Consider the following 21,581-nt stretch of genomic DNA (forward strand, 5'->3'; position numbering starts at 1 on the left):
AGTGAAATAAAAATATGTTATGAACCCTTAATAGTACATAGCATGAAATAATAAAATTATAAGTGCTTAATAGTACTAATTTGCCCAAAGTATGCCTAGGCTTATATGTATATAGTTGGATCGATTGGTATACCAATTAGGAACCACAGATAGCAGTACTGCTTACAGAGCAAATCATGAACTGACAATATATGTCTGATATGATTGTTCTACAGGCTATATGCCTACCCATTGGCCATTATACCTAACTTTATTTCTGGCTTTACAAACCTGACAGCGGGTCTCGTACTCGACAGCTGGCCTCGTGCCTGACAGACGATATCGAGCAGGACATATGGTCATCTAACCAAGATACACGTGCATCCAGCTTTTATAATTTGTTATAGGTTTCTTGGGCACTAATAAAAATTAATTAAGACTTAAAATACAATAAGTAATCATAAAAGATCCCGATAATGTTAATTGTTTCCAAAGAGCAATAAAAATATAAAAGACCCAGAAATTATGATTTGCGGATATAAATTCAATTGTTTAATTATTGTTATTATAAATTATGCACCACTAAGCGTTATGTTTAGCGCGTTAGTTTTCCATCGCGTAAGTACTAAAGATCAGCTACTGCTATGAGCAGCAGCCGCCACAGTAGTGTTCGGACAAAGTTTCGACCAGATCTGCCACGACCAGAGTCACCTCACCAGTCTTTTGTATTTTGGTAAGGCCCATGTATAGACTAGTATTTTGGTTCATTATGTCTAGTCATGATGTATTTCATTTTGGACTTATAATTAAACTTGAGATTGAAATGGATATGGATATGTTAATAGGTGATTAGTGAAAATCTGCCAGATGCTAATAAAACAGGGGAGGCTCTGTCTGGGTCTCCACAGAAATAAGATATAAAAAAAAAAAATTTACACATAGAATACATGTTTTAAATGACATCAAAAGTTTACAATAGATATGATAAAACAAGATAGGGTACTCTGGCACCGAATGTGACACTCTTTGCTCGGCTACACTGTAAATGGGTGAGGGGCGTCACAAATAAAGTTCATGAAGTTAAAATTTCAAGTGGAATTCATCAAGTTTTACAAGTTTCTGGACCTAAACATAGTGAGGTTCGCCGATCCCATAGGGATCCGATCGCCTCACTTGGCGGATTACTCTAATCCGATCCCTGTTTGATTTAATTTGGTTTTGATTGGGTTTAGCCTGATCTCATTTAAGTTCAGTCTCATTTTAGTTCGAGTGAGTTCAATTTCACTGGTTTGATTTCATTAAAATTCAGTCTCATATCACTTAGTAATATAGGGTGAATTTGATATTAGTCTGATGTCATCCGATTTCAATAAATTTTTAGGGGAATTTCCAGTTTGGCTTAGTCTTGTTCAAGCCTAGTTCAGTTTGATTTTATGTAAAGTTAATAATTTATTAAGTTGGTTTTTATTTTCTTTGGTTATCTTATCTCATATGTTTGATTGTTTGAACTCAATAAATAATGGTGTCGGGAATTTCGAAAAGAACAAATAAAAATTCATCAAATGAGACAAGTTCGAAAAGTAAAAGGTACATTAAAATTTTGAAAAATTATTGCTAGTCACTCCTCAGGCTGACTCCCCTCTGCCCGATCCACATTTACATTTTCACTCCCCTCTGCCCGATCTACATTACCCCCCCCCCCCCCTCGAGCCTCACTCACATCCTTAACTTCTCCAATCTAGATCGAGCTTCTCCAGCCAAGTGAAGTCCTCTTGAGGGGAGCGCTTAAATAATTTGGTCAAAAGGTCTTCGTGGGCACTTACATATGCGTTTGCCTCTCTTTGGAGGGCGTCGTTCTCCTTGGCTTTCAGCTCTTCTTCCTTAGCCCGGAGATTCTTAGAAAATTTAGCTAAGTCAATAGCTCAGCTTGTGTGCACATCTTCCAATTCTTTCTACAGCCAAGCTATGACTTCCTCTGAAGACTTCACTTGTCCTTCCAACTCCACGATCCGGGTGTTCGCCGTGGCTAATTGATTCTTGAACGCAAGAGCTTCGTGGACTGCCTTGGAGGTCTCCTTCCTTAAGAAGTTAACCTTTTCCCTCACCATGTGTTGGGTGGCGATCGCCTCCAAGCTCAGGCTCATGGAGTGGCTAAGAAGGTCGTCCATGATGCCCGGGCCAGGTTGATGTTCCCCCTCACCATTTGATTCCCTTCTAGGGAACTCATAAGGACTTGAGCCCCTCGGGAGAGAGTTCGCTCGGAAGAGATCGCCTATCCTGACGAGCCCACTTCGGATGAGCGCGAAAGTTGAGGTTGTTAAGGTTGTACTGGTTCAGGGGGCAGAGTCGATCTTACTGGGGTTAGCTCTTCTTCAGTTTGCTCGAGGGAGCCTGCCACTTCCACCTGAGCCCTTTTTTGGGCCTCCAGCTCCTAGGCCCGTCCAACAGCAGCAGTAGCCTCCTTCTTCTGGAGAACCCGTTGTGCGAGCTCCCTCTTTCCTTTCCTCGCTGCCTGCTCAATTTCGGCTCTAATCATATTTGCACACAAAAAAGAGTTTGTGAGTTTTTTTGAACACAAGTAAAGAGATTGGATTTATCCTTGCTGAGCTCAAGGCCGGCGAGCTGGAGTGGGATGTGTTCACCAGCAACAATGTTCATCAGCCACCATTTAAGTTCGATACCCATCACGGCCGAGCAAACAAAATGGCGAGTGTTCACTTGGTTCTTCAATTCGTTCACCATATTGTCCTCATCCCGGTTCAATACCAAGCTCCCTCTGGGCCTCACTGCCAATTGGTTCCAGCTTCTCGGGATGCCTTCAAATCCTCAAGGGTCCTTGGCCCAGAGGATGAAGAAGTGGTTCTTCCAATCCTTTAGCGAAGATAGGAGCTCAATGAAGGGTCCGCAGTTTGGTTTTGCCTAAAATGACCAGTACTCATCGTTCTTCTTTCGATCAAGTTGGTGCAGCTAGGCAAACACCTTCACTGTAGGCTCCAATCCTTTGGCTGTGCATAGGCCTTTGAAGGCAACCAAAATACACTAGGAGTTCGAGTGCAGTTGGGCGATGCAAACCCTATAGTACTTAAGCACGTCCTTGTAGAACTGCTCAAGAGGGAATCAGAGTCCGGCCTTTATCTGTTCCTCGTACACAATGATTTGGTCAGACTCCTCAAAGAAGTGGTTAACTCGAAAATCTCTGTGGCACCGAATCAATTCATACACCTCGCCTGGGAGATTGAACTCCTGGTTAACTTGAATTAGCAGAGTGACTCAGGATCGAAACCACTTCATTGACCGGGAGAGACTCTTTTCTCGGCTTTTTGCTCAGACCAACAGTGATCGATGCTGCTTAAACTGCTATGACGTCCCGCTCACCTATAACCACCACCTCTTCATTGGACGTCCAAGAGACGTTAACCGATGGCGGGCTTCTTTGAGCTCCGATGTTGCTCATTTTGATAGTTTTTTAAAGGAAATAAACAGAAAAAGGTTGAAAATGGCCGAAATCTTTACCGAAAGTAGATCAGTGATAGAGAAAAAGAAAATTATCTTCTCCAAAAAATTACAAGAGGGAATTAGAGAGAAAAATCTAAGCGAAAAAGAGTTGGTGCAAAAAGTGCACACTGAAAAATCGTCGTGGTATATATAGGGGTTAGGGCATTAATGGGCGAGGCATACAAGGCGACGCTTCGGATAATGTGCACATTTAATGCATCTTTTGATTTTCAAAGCGTACGGGTAAGCTGGACCTCGAAAAATGCAATCCGGATTGATGACGTGGACTGAAGACCGACAAAACTAAAAATCACCCAATCAAAATCCAAAAAGATCAGACTGACCAAAGCAAAATGAACAAAGAAAAAGGGATTTTATTAGAGATCGGGAAAGGTCAGACTGACTAAATAAATTGTAAAATTCCACCCGAGATTGGGAGAAATCGGACCAGCTGAAATAAAATCTGAACGAAATAAATTAAAGGGCATCGAGTAAAGGATCAAATGAGAAGGAACCTAGGAATCAGACATAAAGAGATCGATCAAATTTAGCTTGGCAGGAAATCGAATAAAAGAATAATAAATCTGAACCCTTATTCTTTTCTTTGTAGGATCAAGTTTGTTAAAGTTTCATGGTACTATTTGATCTCAGCCATTGATTTAATTTGTAAGGCTTAATTTCTGACCCCTAGATAAAAGTGAAAAAGCAGATAGGGTACTTTTCAATCCCCACCCTAGATCAAATCTGAAAGGCACGATCTCCAACCAATGGATTAAAATGGAAGAGGACAAAGAAGTCCCGAATTCATCTCTGCCCTTCATTTCCTGACCTCTTTAATTTATGACCTTAGGAATTTGCCCTTTCAAATTCCCACGGTTCCTTTTCGGTGATCAAATTCTGATCTTCAATCTTAGGGCACCCATTCCCTATAAATACCCCAAGCGTCACTGTTGTATGGGATCCTTTTTTTGGCTGAGAAGAGCATAGTGTAATATTGAGAACACAAGGCTCTAGAAACGTCAATTTTCTAGAGAATCTGTTATTGCTATCACATCTAGAATCTAGTTTTCCTTTGTTCTAATATTTTCTCTTCATTATTCTGTCATTTTCATTCCCATCACATCATAATCATTTTGTTGTTTGTAAAGCTCCGGGTACACTGCTCATTACTAGGATTGCTGTCGGTAAAATTTCCAAAAATGGCTACTCTATGATTTGTTCATGTTATGATTCTGCATGGACACAAAAATCACCCTTTAGCTTTTGTTGTATAGTGTGTAGGGAAATAATGGGTTTAGAACATTAGGTGCTTAAAATAAGATGAGATTAGTGTTCTAAAAAATCGCATGTTATTATGAGGAATATTTTTATCATTCATCTGTTTATTTAGTTTTGAAATAAAAATCACAAACCACGAGCTCAGAACCATCTAGAGATCGGGACTCAAGGTCCAGAGCTCGAGCAAATATAGGATTCAATCCTGGAATCATCTAGAGTTCAGAGCTCGGGAATCTGAGGCTCCAAACTATATAGAGTTCAGATATAAAAGAATAAAGATAAAGAGCTCTGTTCCGAGTCAAAGGAGCATATTAGTTCATAGACAATAAGGCGAGAAATAAGGATAGAATAATGAATTTTATGATGTATTTTAATGCTTTTTTAAATGATGGCCATTTTTGAGAAGAATAGAATCCTATTTACAATATCATTGTTCATTTTGGTAAAGGTACAGGAGAGGGTCCTTTCTTGTGGCCTTTTTTGAAATTGTATCAATAAAAATCGCATTTTTTTTATCGGAAGGGAAAGCTTCTCTTGTGAGATGTTTTGAATGCGCATTATAATTTTCTTGGAAAAAATTAAAATTACTTTATAATGTTCTACAAAAGTTTTTTTTAGTCAATAGGAGAGTCCTTCTTTGGTGTTCAAAATTTATTTTTGCACTTAATATTAAAAAGGAGAGTCCTCCTTTAAATAGTAACCCCTTTTTTAAATTAAATGTACGTTTATATTCAAGAGAGGGTTCTTTCTTGAAATTATTAGGGAAATTCATCTCTTAATATTATTGATTTATAATTAGTTTGTGAATATTTTAAACAAAAAAATTAAAGTGGCGACTCCTCACTTTCCGCTTCGGTGAGAATCATCCGGCGACTACAAAACCCTTGCAACATATACGTTTTAGAATATTTTTGGATTAATTAAAATGAATTAACTTCTCAAATTAAAGAAACTATGGATAAATGGTATGTCTATAATAAATTTATTAAAATTATTAATTATAATAAAACTCATTATAATTAATGATTAAAATAAAATTATTACACATGCATTAATTTTACTGAAAAAATTTCTTATTCGCATTTAAGTTGCCAAAAATTGCTTTCCTAATCTATTTGCATTCTTTTTTTTTAGTTTCTTAATTTTTTTATTATTATTTAAATAGTTATGTTCTTTACATGATATTAGGGTCTATCTTATTTCAATATTGAACTATTTACAAATGTGTTTGTTTCTAAATATTCATAACTAGATATGAGAGAGTATGTTATCTCTGTTTTGGATTTTAATATATATATATATATAGTTTTGGACAAATCTCCTCTCTTAAATTAAGGAGAATTAGACTCGATTTATTTTCTTATAATAAGAATTTATTTAATATAATCATTGTATATACACTCTTATTTTTTATTATAATAAGATTTATATAAAATTTATTATGATGGATGGTTATAATATTATCTAGAAAAGAGAAAAGGATGGACTTGAAACAACAACCCTGAAGAAAAAATATAAAAAATTAAAAAGAAAGAAAGAAGAAAAACAGCTTGGGGTTAGGATGGGATGAGCTGTGCCACTGCATTTGATACCTATATCAGATGCTTACCAGAGCTTTCTAGTAGCAGCTTGCTTGCTGCCCCTCGACTTTCAAAACCCTCTTATCAATTTCATTCACCATCAAAATCAATCAAACGCCATTCTTCAATCTTAGCCTTCCCAAATCCCTAGTCACCCTTGTCTTCATAAACCCTAATTAAAGATCAACTTCAACAGGGTTTTCAGAGATTTTTTTTCCTCCATGTTCTGCAACATCAATCTTAACTGTGCTTGTTGAATCCAAAAATCACGTTACTTGTCAGCTAGCTAGGCTTTCGTATGCTCAAGTACACAGGACTACTTGTTTCCTGAAACCTGAATATTTTTGTCCTGGAAAACACTGGTCAAGTACAGAGCAAGAGCGAAGAAAGACTGTAAAGTTGCAGTCTTTTATTATAGGTAAAAATATATGATATAGAGGCATAAATTTGTACCTTATTGCCCCTATATCAGATGAGCTTTCTTGGTTGAGCTGAGGGCAGTATTGGGTCTAGAGAGTGAAAACAAAGGCCAAACTTTTAACATTCCTTTTTACCTCACCCTACGAGTGGACTTCTGCTACCATTTTCCCCCCCTCACCCGCTTTATTTGGCAAATTATTATTTAAAACTTTGACGTTTACCCCTTTTAATTTAACCATTTACTTTGATTGTTAATGAGTCAAAGATAAAGGACAAAATAGGAAACTAAATGGAACAGAAGGACATGAGGATCAGCGCTGGAAAATCATTTGATGGGCCATGCTAAAATTAACTTTGCAGTATCAGTATCAGTAGTAGTTGTAGTAGTAAGTGTCTCAAAATTCGGTACAAACACAGACCACTAATTACAAGTTCCCCATATAAGAAGCAAGAACTAGTCCATCTGGCTGCTGAAATTTTCTGACACTCCTTGACCCTCATCATTTTTAAAAGTGATAAAACAAAAACCCAAAAGCCCTTCTTTTTTTTGACATTTGATTATATTATATTGAAATGTAATAATCAATTTACTAATTATAAAGCTATTTGTTAATTATAAAATTTGTAAAAATGGCACAAGTTCTTACACGTAGTAGAAGACCAACCCAAGAGATTGCGATGCATAAACACTAATGGCTTGCTGTGGCTGTGACCACTGTCCTTGCCCAGCAGGCACTGCAGTGATAACTTGAAATGACATTTATACCCATGGTACAGAGATTATAATGGTACTTGATTAAAGAATATTAAGAAGATAGGATAAAGATAATGGGTTGGTTATTTGGATTTAATTAATTATATTTATATTAATTATTAGATGATTATTTGTTTATAATAAAATAAAGTTTTATTTAGAAAGTGGGTCCATGGAAATTGTAAAATATTATTTGGATTGAAATATAAGGCAAGCTTAAATGTTTTGAGCACCTCTAAAAGTTTTTGTTTGGCCACCATAATGGATGACCTTCTCTTTAGTTTTTCCTTTGTCCCTGAGGCTTCCGACCTCTTCTCTTACCGACCTAGCAGCTTCCCCTGTTTCTCGAGGGGGAGTGCTCATCCTCTGTTTTTAAAAGTGGGTCTCCCTTCCCTTCTTTAGGCGGAGTTGATTTATTCTGTTGCAGATTGGGCGTTAATGAAGAGAGTTTTAGGGAATGTGGATGTCTAGAACTCTTGGGTCTTTAATATGTAACCTTTGGTCTTTAATGGGCCCTAGACCTTTTCTATTCTAATGAATTTATCTATTAAAAAAGAAAAATATTATCCTAACGTTGACGAGATGACGAGTAGTAGGAATGACAACAGATTAAATTTTTTATAAGTAGTCAATCTAATTGAACTCTAATAAAATGAGTTTGGGTATTATATAGTCGAAATGAGTTCAAATTTGAAAAATAATAATATAATCGATTCGAGTCTATTCATATTTTACATGTTGAGTATTCGTTATCAAAACTTGTTTTATATAAATATTTAATTAAATATAAAATATATTTTTATAATAATATTATATTTTATTTTACATAAAATTAAATTTAAATATTTTATGAAATTATTAAAATTTTAAAATATAAATTATTAATTAAAATATTTTTTTATACAAAATATTAATTAAAATATATAAAATTAAACGAATTCAGATTTTTTTTTATATAATAATAATTAGATTTGAGACTGGTTCGAGTAGTTAATAATAAATTGTAATTGGGTTTGGGACAAGTTCGAATTTTAATAATATTAATCAAGTTTAGATAGGATAATTTTCGCGAATATCCTACCTGTTACCATTCCTCGTAATGAGTAGACAAAAAGGTACTCTAATTAACCATTGTTAAAAAAAATAATAATAAAACATGAAAAAGAAAAGAAAACCATCCACGATACTTTACTCATAAACCATGATTATGTTAATACAACTATCAATTTTTTTAATTAGTATAAATTATAGCTATCAAGTTTAATTTTGAATTCTAATGACCTAATTAACAACCACATGTGCATATAATCAATGATGGGGCATAGAATATTTTGTTAGAGGTGAGAACTATGTTTTTTTTTTATTTTATAAAAATATTTTAGAAATAGAAAAATATAAGTTATTAAAACAAATATTTTTGAGATGGTAAATCAAAACAAAACCTATATTTATCTCAAATTAAGTACTACTTGAAAATTTCTTAATTTCTTTTAACAATTCTCATCTCTCATTAAATGTCAAGTGGCATAAATATATATTTTTAATTATTTTTATCTATCAATGTAACTTTTTTTTTTGAATGAAAAATCTACAATGTATTAATTTTTGTTATTTTTATTAAACTACTTCCATGTCAAGATAGCACAAATAAATGTGAGAATCAATATCCTCATTAAAATTACTAAAAATCATTTAATCATTTATCATTAATAAAATGTAATTTGGAACAAATTTTTCTTTTTGTAAAATCAAATGCATGCATATATACATTTTAGAATATTTTTGGATTAATTAAAATGAATTAACTTCTCAAATTAAAGAAATTATCATATGAAAATGGTACATATGTGTGTAATAAATTTATTAAAATGATTATATGTATATCAATTTCATTAAAAAAAATTTCTTGTTCGCATTTAAAGTTTCATTTGTTTTATGAAAAAAAAAAATTTTAAAATATTTTTTACATTTTTTAGTGTTTGGAACATTAAGTAGGCGAAAAATATTTTTCTGGCTAAAGACAAAATTTAGTTAATTTTAATGTAAATGACTTAAAAGAGAAAGTTATTTTTCTATTTTTAAAATTTGATAATTTTATTTTATATATATATATATATATATATATATATATATATATATATATATATATATATAACTTAACATTGTATTTAAACAACATAAAATATTTTTACAAAAAAAATACTTTTTTATATAAAAATTATTTTTTATAAAACAAATATAGCGTCAAAAATTGCTTTCCTTATCGTTTTGCATTCTATTAATTTATTTTTATTTTTATTTAAATAGTCATATTTTAAAATTAATTATTTAATAATTAGATATTTATTTATAGTGAAAAAAGGGGTAATTCTGTCATTTAACTGATACTTCAGGTGTCCAAATCCAAACATATACAAAGAAATAAATAAAAACAGAGTGGGGTTGGGTTGGGATGAGCTGTGCCACTTCATTAGATACCTGTATCTGATGCTTACCTGTGCTGTCCAGCAACTTGCTGCCCTGGACTTCCATGACACAAGCACTTCCTCCTTTTCAATTTCATTCACCATCAAAAATGGCTAATTTTTCCTTATTGTCCTTCAATTTTAGTGAATGTTTTATATTCATCACTAAACTGTAATTTATTATAAAAAAAATCCTTTAACCTTAATTTTATTTTAAAAATTACCCATTTCACATATGATAGTAAGTTTTATAATAATTTTATATATATATATATATATATATATAATTTTATTTTTTTTGTCTCTTCCCTTATTATTAACCTGAGTTATAAATAAACACTTTTACAATTTACTTAATAAATGCCTCTAATTTATTATTTAATTTAGTTTAATAATTAGCCAGTTTTATTAATTTAATAAAATTTTACTATAAACAACAAATGATAATAAATGAAGAAATTCAAATTAATTTTATTAATAATTTTAATAAATAAAAATTTATGAAAAATAAAACAATTTTCTTAATAAATAATCATCTATTAATTTAAAAGAAAAAGAGATGGAAGGGAGAAAAAAAAAGAAAAATGATAAAATAATAATAATTATTTATTTATTTATTTTTTACTTATAAAACTTGCTATTATAGATAGAGAGATGATTTCTAAAATAAAATTAAAATTAAGAATTTTTTTACAATAAATTAAAGTTTAGGGACTAACATGAAATATCCACCAAAATTCAGGGACAGTGAGTGTAAATTACTCTCATCAAAATCAATCAAACACCATTCTTCAATCTTCACCTTCCCAAATCCCTAGGAACCCTTTTTCTTCATAAACCCTAAACATCAACTTCAAAAGGTTGTCACTAAGATGATTTTACTGACTGAATTAAATTTGGAGGTTGTAATTATTTTAAATTATAATAAAAAAATTAATTTATTATTTTTTTGAAAAATTTAAAAGATAGAAAAAATAAATTATTAATAAATGCATTGATGCATAATGATAAAAAGAGAATATTAAATATTTTAATAATTAAATACGAAATTATTAAAATGTGAAAAATTGTAATTATGAGCTTTAATTTAATTAAACTAAATTTTACTTTAATGAACTTAAAATCTTTTTAAAAAACTCAAAATTTTAGTAAATTTAAAGGAAAAATATTCCTTTTTTGTACTATAAATTATTGGATCACGAGATAAACGAGTGCAACATCAAATCAGTGTGCATTGCTGGATAAGAAGACGTGTACGGTGGGCCCCTATGGCCCTACCAATATTCTGGGTCAAATCATCCACGCTCCTTTTACAAAAATTGTTAAAAAAAAGGAGAATTTCAATCGCTAAAAATATGGAATTACCAAACAGAGAGGGGCAGCCAAGTGCACGTGAGGTCAAATTCCTGTTAAATCCGTGTAATCATGACGTCACTCATTTTGATTCACCGTAAATCGGGTTCAGTTTCGGACAATAATACTTCATTTCCCGCCAAAAAGTACGCTATAACAGTTACAGTTAATAATATCCCCAAACGCGCACCAACAAGCCCAACTCTTTATGGGTTTAGGGGCAAATTTGCCATTTTGCATATTATAATGGTGTACCCAATCAATTCCAGAACCCTCAAAACATCACAGATCCAGTGGAGGAAGAAGACGACATAGTTCATTGGCGACCCATTCGTGCCTCATGAGCCAACGTCGAACTCAACAAGATACCAACCTTTCTAAGCAATGTCTCCTCTCGTGATTTGAATAAGGAAAAAGTGTTGATGCTTGAGTTTCAAACGCCTACATTCTTCCATAAATTTCCACTTATCAATTCAAGTCTCCTTGCCAGGGCGACTGAGAAACATAGACAACAGAGAAAAAGGCAGTGAGTGTTGCAGCTCAACTTTGAATTAAAGTTGCAGCTTTTTTATGAGAAAACTTACATTATATTTTAACCATTTACTTTTAGGTGTAAATAAAGGTAAAGGTAAAAAGAGGAAAGTAAAAAGAAATGCGGATCACCACTGGAAAGTCATTTGATAAAATCTAACTTGGCAGTATCAGTAGAAGTAAGTGTCACAAAATTCAGTACAGAGGGAGCACTAATTACAAGGTCCCTGCAAAAGAACCAGTCCATGTGGCTGCTGAATTTTTCTGACACTCCTTGACCTTCCTTTTTTTTTAAATGTGATAAAAAAAACTCAAAAATATTTAATTATAAGTAAAAAGATTTTTTAAAGCCTTAATAATTATTCTTCAAATTAAATAAATTTTATCAATTTAACTAATTTATTTAGATTATTAACGATCACTTTTAAAATTAAATAAATTTTTATCAATTTAATCAATTTATTTAAATTTTTATAAGCCCTATTTGATATTGTATATACTCTGTAAAATTTTTGGTTATTTCTATTCGGTTCAATTTTGAAAAGAAAAAAATCGGTTAAATCGAACCGAACTAAATAGTAATTTATATAGTCAAATCAAACTAAATCGAATCGAATCGATTTTTGAATTGATTTATTTTTATGAAAAATTTATGAATTATATTTAATTATATATATATATATATAATAATTGTTTAATTTTATTGATTAATAGTTATTAGGTTCAAACCAAAGTTAAAATTAGATCAAATAATTTGAAAATCAAGTTTAAATTAAAAAATTAATAAAAAATCAAACCGATCGGTTTAAACCAAACCGAACCAAAATAGAGCAGTTCGGTTCGATTCCATTTTTCACCCATTTCGGTTCGGTTCGGTTTCTAAAATTTGCTGTTCAATTTTTATAATTTAATTCAGTTTGGTTCGATTCAGTTCGATTTGAACCGAATGCTCACCCCTAGTGATAAAGATTAGGTCTTTTTTACCTAAATTTTTAACGTTTAGACCATAAAAATAACTTTTTGAGATTTAAATGGATTAACTAAATTGACAATATATTATTTTATTATAATAATCATTGTCAAGATTTTAAATAGATTAACTAAATTAATAAGGGTTTATTTAATTTTAAAAGTAATTATCAAGAGTTTAAATATATTGACTAAATTAATAAAAATTTATTTAATTAATTATAAAAGTAATTATTATGAGCTTAAATGAACTTTTTGCCTTAATTATATTACATTGAAATTTAACTAAATCACTAATTACAAAGCTACTTGTTAATCACATATGTGAGAGTAATGTTGACTTTGAGCCTTTTCATTTACATATTATGAGAATATTTATTTTTATGGTGAGTAATCGAATTTATTACTTTTTATTGTTCATTAATTATTATTTAGTTGAATGTACCTCTTTTAAATTTAAAAAAAAGTTATGAAACTATTGATTATATTGAAATTTAAGAATAAATTATATAGGAAGGATTTTTTTGATTTATACTTAACCCACGATAAATACAAGACACGAGATACATAATATAACTGACTTATTAAATATATAAATCGTGTTTTATATATATAGTAAAATGGATATAGAAAGGAATTTTTCAAAAAAGAATATCTTTTATATTTATCAATTTTCTATATTTAGTGTAATAATCTATTTTTAATTAAACAAACAATTTAATGTAATATAAAAAAAATTGGTTTGTGATTATATTTTAAAATAATAAAATTTAAGCATTTGGGCTCTCACGTCGATCGTAGATTATGTATGTATGTGATTTATATAGATTAACATGTCTTTATATTAGTATATTTTTATAAAATTATCTTAAATTAGTGTGTGTGAGTGTGACCCAATTCACATAAATTTTTTGATAAAATTAAACCTTTTAACTCTCACATTAATCATAGAGTATGTGTGTATAATTTATATAAATTAATATATCTTAATAAAATTGACTTATGAGGAGATATATATGTATATCTATTTTTTAGAAAAAAAAAAAGGCACAGGTTCTTACATGTAGTGGAAGACCGACCTAAGATAGTGCGATGCATGAACAGTACATTCTTGCTGTGGCTGTGGACCACCGTCCTGGCCTAACAGGCACCACTGTGATAACATGAAATGACCTTTATATCCATAGAAGAGAGATTATAGTGGTACTTGATTAGTTAATGTGATTAAAGAATATTAAAAAGATAGGATAAAGATATGGGTTGATTTTGTGTGGCTATTTGGATTTAATTAATTATATTTATATTAATTATTAGATGATTATTTGTTTATAATAAAATAAAGTTTTACTTAGAAAGTGGGTCCAGTTGGAATTGGCTGGCTGCTAGTGTGTGGAAATTGTAAATATCATTTGGAAAGCTAAAATGATTTGAGCACCTCTAATTTTTTTAGTTTGGCCACTCTAATTGTGATGAGTGGACAAAACAAGTACTTTAATTAACCATTGTTAAAATAAATAAATAAATAAATAAAACATGAAAAAGAAAAGAAAAGCATCCACAGAACTTTGTCTAGAAAGCATTACTCTCTCTCTCTCTCTCTCTCGCTTGCTGTGTTCAGGCAAAGACAATAGTCAATCAGAAAACAAACCATTATTCTGCGCACCCTCTCTCTCTCTCTCTCTCTCTCTCTCCTGTTCTGAAGAGAAACATGGAAGAAGAGAATCAAGAGATGGGTTTTTGATCGTTGTTTTGGAAATCCAACGTAAATTAAAAAGAAAAGAAAAGGAAAAAAAAAGGGGAAAAAATCTAACCCATCAGATTCAAACCCACCCCACCACCAAATGGAGCTCACTGGTATGCAAAGCAACAAGCAAAATAATACCACCAAAGAACCCCACCAATCTCACCACCAGCAACAACACCACCACCAAGTTTTGTTTGATGGCAGATCATCAGGAGGAGGACCATCTCCAGGCCCCTTCATGGGCTCCATCTCTATCCAAGCTGACTTGTCTCATGCTTCTCACGTCCACCACCGCCAACATCATGGTCTTGCTTCCTCAGCTCCTAACACTTCTGGGTATGCTCCTTCAAATTCTTCTTCATCTTTATCTTCTTCTTCTTCTTCCTCCTCCTCTTCCACTTCCACCTCCACGTCTTCTGCAGCTCCTCCTCACCTCGTCGACGCGTCTCTTGCTATCGCCACCAGATCTGGGTCTCTTTTAGACTCAACAAAGAAGAATCAGCAGGAGAATCTTTCCATAGTTACGACCGCATCTACAACCACCACCACTTCTGTAACAGCAACACCTCCGAAGCGGTCCTCGAAGGATCGACACACGAAGGTTGATGGGAGAGGGCGGAGAATTAGAATGCCAGCAATGTGTGCAGCAAGGGTTTTTCAATTGACAAGAGAATTGGGTCATAAATCTGATGGGGAAACAATTGAGTGGTTGTTACGGCAAGCAGAACCTGCGATTATAGCAGCCACCGGGACTGGGACTATACCAGCGAATTTTTCTACTCTCAATGTTTCTTTAAGGAGCAGTGGATCAACCCTTTCGGCTCCTCCTTCGAAATCTGCTCCTCATTCGTTTCATGGAGCCTTGGCTTTGGCTCATCATCCTCATTATGAGGAAGGGTTCGCCCATACGGCTTTGTTGGGGTTTCATCATCAGCAGCAGCAGCACCTGATGACAGCAGATCAAATCGCGGAAGCGCTGCCAAGTGGTGGAGGTGGAGGAGGAGGGGGAAGTGGTGGTGGTGCTGGGGGAGATTCTGGTGAGAATTATATGAGAAAACGTTTTAGAGAAGATCTGTTCAAGGACGATAGCCAACAACAACAAGGAGAAAGTGGTGGTGGTACTAGCGGAGGTGGTGGTGGAGGAACAGGAGGAGAAGGATCTCCCGGTAAGGTATTTAAAAGTGGTTTGCAGCTACCAAAACCTCAGCAACAAGACACAGGATCATCTGGATTACTTAGGCCTTCAAACATTCTACCTCCCACTGCCATGTGGGCAATGGCACCAGCACCAAGCAGTGGCAGCACAATCTGGATGCTTCCAGTGACTGCTGGTGGTGCCGGTGGCGGTCCAGCCATTGCCACCTCCACAACTAGGGCTGGACCTTCAGAACCCCAACCCCAGATGTGGCCTTTTTCTTCAGCAACACCAGCAAGCGGAAACTCCATACAAGCTCCATTGCATTTTGTGCCGAGATTCAATCTTCCAGGTAATCTTGAATTTCAAGGTGGAAGAGGAAATGCTTTACAATTGGGTTCCATGTTAATGCAGCAACAACAACCTTCACAACATCTTGGGTTAGGCATGGCAGAGTCAAATTTGGGGATGTTGGCTGCTCTTAATGCATATTCTAGAGGTGGTTTGAATATAAATTCCGAGCAAAATAATCCATTGAATCAACATCATCAACACCAGCAACCTCAAGATACTAATAGTGGAGATGAAGATCCCAATAGTTCTCAATGACAAGCTTAATAAGTGGGTTTGTTGCTCTCATTTTAAATACATAAATATGACAGCTTGATGGCTATGGTTTTTTTTTTTCACATTTTATTGCATAGGAAGCAGCAGGAGCTAGAGATTGTTGTTGGGTTTGCTTTCACAGATTTGGGAATTGAATTTGTGTCAAGTTCTTGGAAATTCCATGGATGATGGAGGCTGAGATTGATCAGTGTCCTAGCAATTTCCATTTTGGTTTTGGTTTGTTAGTTTTTGAATTCTTCTAGATTGATCATGTGGAGTAGTTTGAGATGTAATTTGTTAGTTTGGTTCAAAATGGGACAAAAACAGAGGGGAAAAATAGAGAGACAGGGAGAGCTAGAGTTTGTATAGGAGGATATTTGTTTGTGTTTAGTATAATTATTTGCTTTGTTTTTATGAGAATGGACAAGAAGCAAAAGGAATTGAGAGTTAAAAAAAAAAACCTTCAGTTTGCATTTTCAGATTTTCTTTCATCCCTGTTATTAATTCTTTTGTACCATGCATAAAGCAATACTCTTCTGTTCTCTCTTCCAAAATGCCAAAAGGGTAGTAGCAACTAGAAACTAGCTACAGAGCCATAAAAGTAGATTAAAGACATCTTTATATGACAAAAGGAAATGGAATAGATGGGTCAGGAAAAGAAGAAACTCAGCAACCTACCATTTGTTTATGTTAATTGGGTTTCACCTTCCATCTCTAGGTCTTTGCATTTGCTGTGTGAAAAGAGGGAAAAAGATATCATTTTTATGGAGCGATAAGCATAATTTAAAAAAGCTTTACATTAAATTTTTTTTTTTTTTTTGAAAAATATTGCTTATTTTCCTATCAAATATTTTTCTGGGCACGTTCGATGATGTCTTAAGCTAAGCAGCCTCCATCTTCCTGAATATCTTTTATTTTCCCTTGATAACTTCAAATATTAACAACAATTTCAAGAACTAAATATAAAATCAATTGATCAAACAAATTATTTTATTGATTCAGCTTGTTTGTCTCTGTGTCTTTTCAAGTTCTGAATTTAGATTTTTTTTAAATAATGTTTAATATTTAATTTATTTATTAAAGTGCTCCGCGCTGCTCTGCTCTCACCACTGCTCCTGAGGGTGACTTTTGTTTTGACTTGCACAGTCAATTCAGATGACTTTGTTGTTTTCATTGCTTAATCATTTTCAGGTTTTTGCATTAGATCTCCTCCACTTATTTACCTATTTATCCTTTAGCCCCACCTACTTTTTTTCTTGTTTAATTCACCCCATGCCCTAGTCTTCCTCCCCTAAAAATGGGCAAATAATAGAAAGAAATATAATCCTCATACATTAGTTTTGCCTTTTTTTTTTTTCCCTCAAACTGGTTAAAAAGAAATGGAATCATTTTCTGTCTAAAATGTAAATAAATCCATTTACAATTTTGAAAAATTTGCAAAAATGACATTATAATTGGTCAAAAAGAAAAGTAAAAAAAAATAGTTTATATTATATCTATAAGCAAAAAAATATTTTTATTTTTAACTTTTTGAAGTATATATTAAGATTCAATTATTGCTTTCCACTATTTTGGTATTTTTTATGTTTAAAATTTCTAAAATAACAATAGATGTAACTACTAAACTACTAATTAATTCAATGATTTTCTTTAATGGATCTAAATGATATAAAATTTTGTATTTATAGAAATATGAATAAACTCAAAATTGTGAAGAACATGCACTAGGAAGGAAAATAATGATCAAAATGAAAAAAGGACAAAAAATGAATATATAATTTATATCAAATTAAACATGGAGATGGAGTCAATCTAGTTTATTTCATATCTCAATTTCCCTTTGCAAAGGACAAAGCTCAACTTTCATACCCTTCTCAAGCAAAATTAATAAATTAATAGCATATTATTTAAAATAAATTATTTAATTTTTTTTATAACTTTTGTAATTAAAATATATTAAATTTTGACTTCGATTATTTCGTGACTTCTTGTATTTTCTAATATTTAAATACTCAAAAAAATAAGTCAATAAAAAATATTTTCCTGATCACGACTCAAATTTTGAGCTAGACCGGCACTAAAACTTAGATCTATTTTAATTTATAAAAATTTTTTGAAGAAAAAATCTTATATAGTCATTGATTTTTGAATTAATTTATTTTTATGAAAAATTTATGAATTATATTTAATTTTATATATATTAATTATTTAATTTCATTGATTAATGGTTATTAGGTTCAAACCAAAGTTAAAATTAGACCAAATAACTTGAAAATCAAGTCTAAATTAAAAAATCAATCAAAAATCAAAGTTTCTAAAATTTTGATAATTTAATTCCTACTTAGATCAGTATAAGACCCTCAAAATTCGTAATAAGCTTAACTATCCTTAGCCCAACCATAAGTAACTGTAGTCCAAATTTAAGAAACTAAATAAACAGTGTCCGGTCATAAATTAGACTATCTAACGATGAGTATTAACTCACCCGACCACCTGTAATCACAAAATAACTTAATTTGTGGAGCTCAGCTCACCGTTACAATCTTCAAAATAATAAATAATTAAATGAGAGCTCAGCTCCCATATCCAAGATCAATACTCATCTCAAACATTTTAATATACTCATATAATGTGTTTACAATTTCAAATAAATAAATTATTATAGTCCCAATCAAAATTAGAATACTACTAACACATGCAGAGTTCTAGATTATAAACTAAGGAAATAAAATATAACTAAGCTGCTGATGGTAAACTTGCGAGAAAAAAAGTAAATTATCCACAAAAAAAGTCCACCTATCACCTGAGAAAAAATAGTTGAACAGGAGTGAGCGTTCGACTCATAGAGTAAAATATTGATTTTGAATAAAATTTCTATAATTATCTAAATCTTATGCATTACTATGTATGAAATACATCATACACACATATTTCCAAACAATTCAAATAATATTTGGACAAAAAATAATTTGAAACACTCACACACCCGTGTGTCACATCCATATGGGAGCCGATCCCCTATATAGCTCTCCTAGTTCTAACACCTACCAGCGAGATCAACTTAAGCCGGATTTTCTCTTAATAATCTAAATGCGAGGGTCAGCGAGATCAACTCAAAGTCGTACTCACCCCGATTTATTCACAAAAAGGATTGGGTCCCAGTGAGTTAAGCTTCAGCCGCGACTACCCGTCCTACTCATATCCATGATCACCCGCATACACGCCAATACACGCACACAACTCTAAATTACTTTAAGGCGACATCTACAATAGTCTCATTAAATAAAAATGTAATACAATGTGTACCTAATATTTAACTACCTAAATATATTTATAAGTGAATGCATGAGTATGTCTTGAATATATAATAATATTGAAATTATAAATAAAATTAATATCTACTTACGTATTATACAAATGTCATTGAGGTGGCTAAGAAAATGAGGAAGGTCGACTTGAATCACTAGATAATCATACTTAAGAAATTTATTGATATTAACTCAAAACAAAGAACAAAAGAGTCTAAAATACCCTAGGTTTATACTGAAAATTTGATAAATTTTTTCTTGTACCTAAGACCTACCCAATCTATAAAATAACTCAACTAATACTTCTCAATTCAAGAGGCCTTAGGCCCACAAAATAATAACTATACAATGCCCCTCCTGAGCCTAGTAAATCAGTTAATTCTCACATAAAATAATTATTTAAAAATTTAAGAAGTAATCATTTTTTTAAAGAAATTAACTTTCTCTTTTAAAGGGGTGAAGTTATTTTTCAAATTTTAAACTTTTTTTTTTTCTGGGAGATAAAGATTTTTTTCTTTCATTGATTCAGAAAATAAATACTTTTAATAGGTTGAATTTAGAAAGGACTTGGAGATAAAGATTACACAAGGAAACTATTCAAAAAAAACAACCGCCACTTTATGAACTAGTTTTGGAGATAATTAAAAAAAGAAAGAATAAAAGAAACTCATCCAACTTCTTTCACTCCTCCACCAGTGCGAACAATTATGTATATAATCATATATGAAAATCAGTTTTATGACAAATATTTGTATATATAAATAACTTTTTATAAAATAAATAAAATTTTAATTTAAAATGATATTTTTCTCGTTAAAATAATATATTATTAACTAAACTCAATTAAATTTTTATCTCAAAAATTTAGAGACGGCTATATGAATTCTCTTTCTGCACTTTAAATCAAATTCTTAGATAAAATAATATATTATTAAGTAAAAAAATAAAATATTTAATATAAATCAATTTTGAATGAATTTAATAATTTTAAAATAATTCCGTATATTTGTTTTCACACCACCATTCCGCAATTTGCGCAGTGCATGGAACGAGTACATTATATATTCCAGAAATTACTAATGTTTTTTTTCGGAAGAATGTGCAAAACTACTGTTTTGGGAAAATATATGATGGGTGGGTGATCATCGTGGACTGCTAGATAGATCGTAGATGTCAATGCAAGTGGACGGTCACGATTGATTTGTTAGGCCTGACATGGTGTCGGCACCATAGAATATATATTTAATTATTTTGATATTGCATTGTCTTTGAGGAATAAATTTAAGTCCACGCGCTTCACGTGCACCAATCATTGGTGTGCTAAGTGCGGTTTTGGTGGATTGAATTGGGTCTCTGCTTTTTCTCATTCACATACGCAAACCAAACACAACAAAAGCTAATGAATTATTAACGTTTATTTTATTTCTTTTATTTATTATATAAAAAATAATTTAAATATAAAAAATTCATAAGAGATTATTTAATCCTTCAAAAGGACCAATTGTTACTAATGAGATTTATATTTTCTGTCAAAATTATTATTAAGCAGAAAAATTTAATATTATATTAAAAGATCAGTAAATTTTATTATCTATAATAATAAAAAAGTAATTAATGTTTAAAATTTTGATATTATTAATGAATTATACCTAAGAAAAGTTCTATGGTTTTGGAAAATATGAGGAAACCAAAGAATGAGGGAAACTAGTAATCTAAAAGCAATACATGTGCAAAGTATAGCATAACCAGAGAAGAAGACAAGTGTAAATCAAGGCTTGGCTTTGTGATTTGCTAAATGATGATCTAACATGAATTGTCCAAGCAAAAGCAAAAGCAAAAGCAAAAGCTTTTGTTAGGGTTTGGTTATCATTAATGTTCTCAAGACAAATATGGAATGAATTTTGCAGTGCTCATAATTATTTCAGTTTGATTTTAATTGTGAATAGGTGTATTCATGATATGAG

At 31.8% G+C, this 21,581-nt stretch overlaps 1 protein-coding gene across 1 annotated transcript; it reads left to right on the forward strand.

The window, feature by feature from the left end:
• The first annotated feature begins 14,374 nt into the window (after positions 1–14,374).
• LOC110650248 (transcription factor TCP8) lies at positions 14,375–16,788 on the forward strand. The gene has a single exon (XM_021805132.2). It carries the CDS (start codon positions 14,666–14,668, stop codon positions 16,310–16,312), a length of 1,647 nt encoding a protein of 548 aa, XP_021660824.2. The 5' UTR covers positions 14,375–14,665; the 3' UTR covers positions 16,313–16,788.
• The last annotated feature ends 4,793 nt before the right edge of the window (positions 16,789–21,581 follow it).

Source organism: Hevea brasiliensis, chromosome 8, assembly GCF_030052815.1.
Source record: "Hevea brasiliensis isolate MT/VB/25A 57/8 chromosome 8, ASM3005281v1, whole genome shotgun sequence".
Lineage (NCBI taxonomy): Eukaryota > Viridiplantae > Streptophyta > Magnoliopsida > Malpighiales > Euphorbiaceae > Hevea > Hevea brasiliensis.

Bases quoted from the DNA above. Each gene is read 5' to 3' on its own strand.
- LOC110650248 (XM_021805132.2), top strand. From the start codon at position 14,666: ATGGAGCTCACTGGTATGCAAAGCAACAAGCAAAATAATACCACCAAA.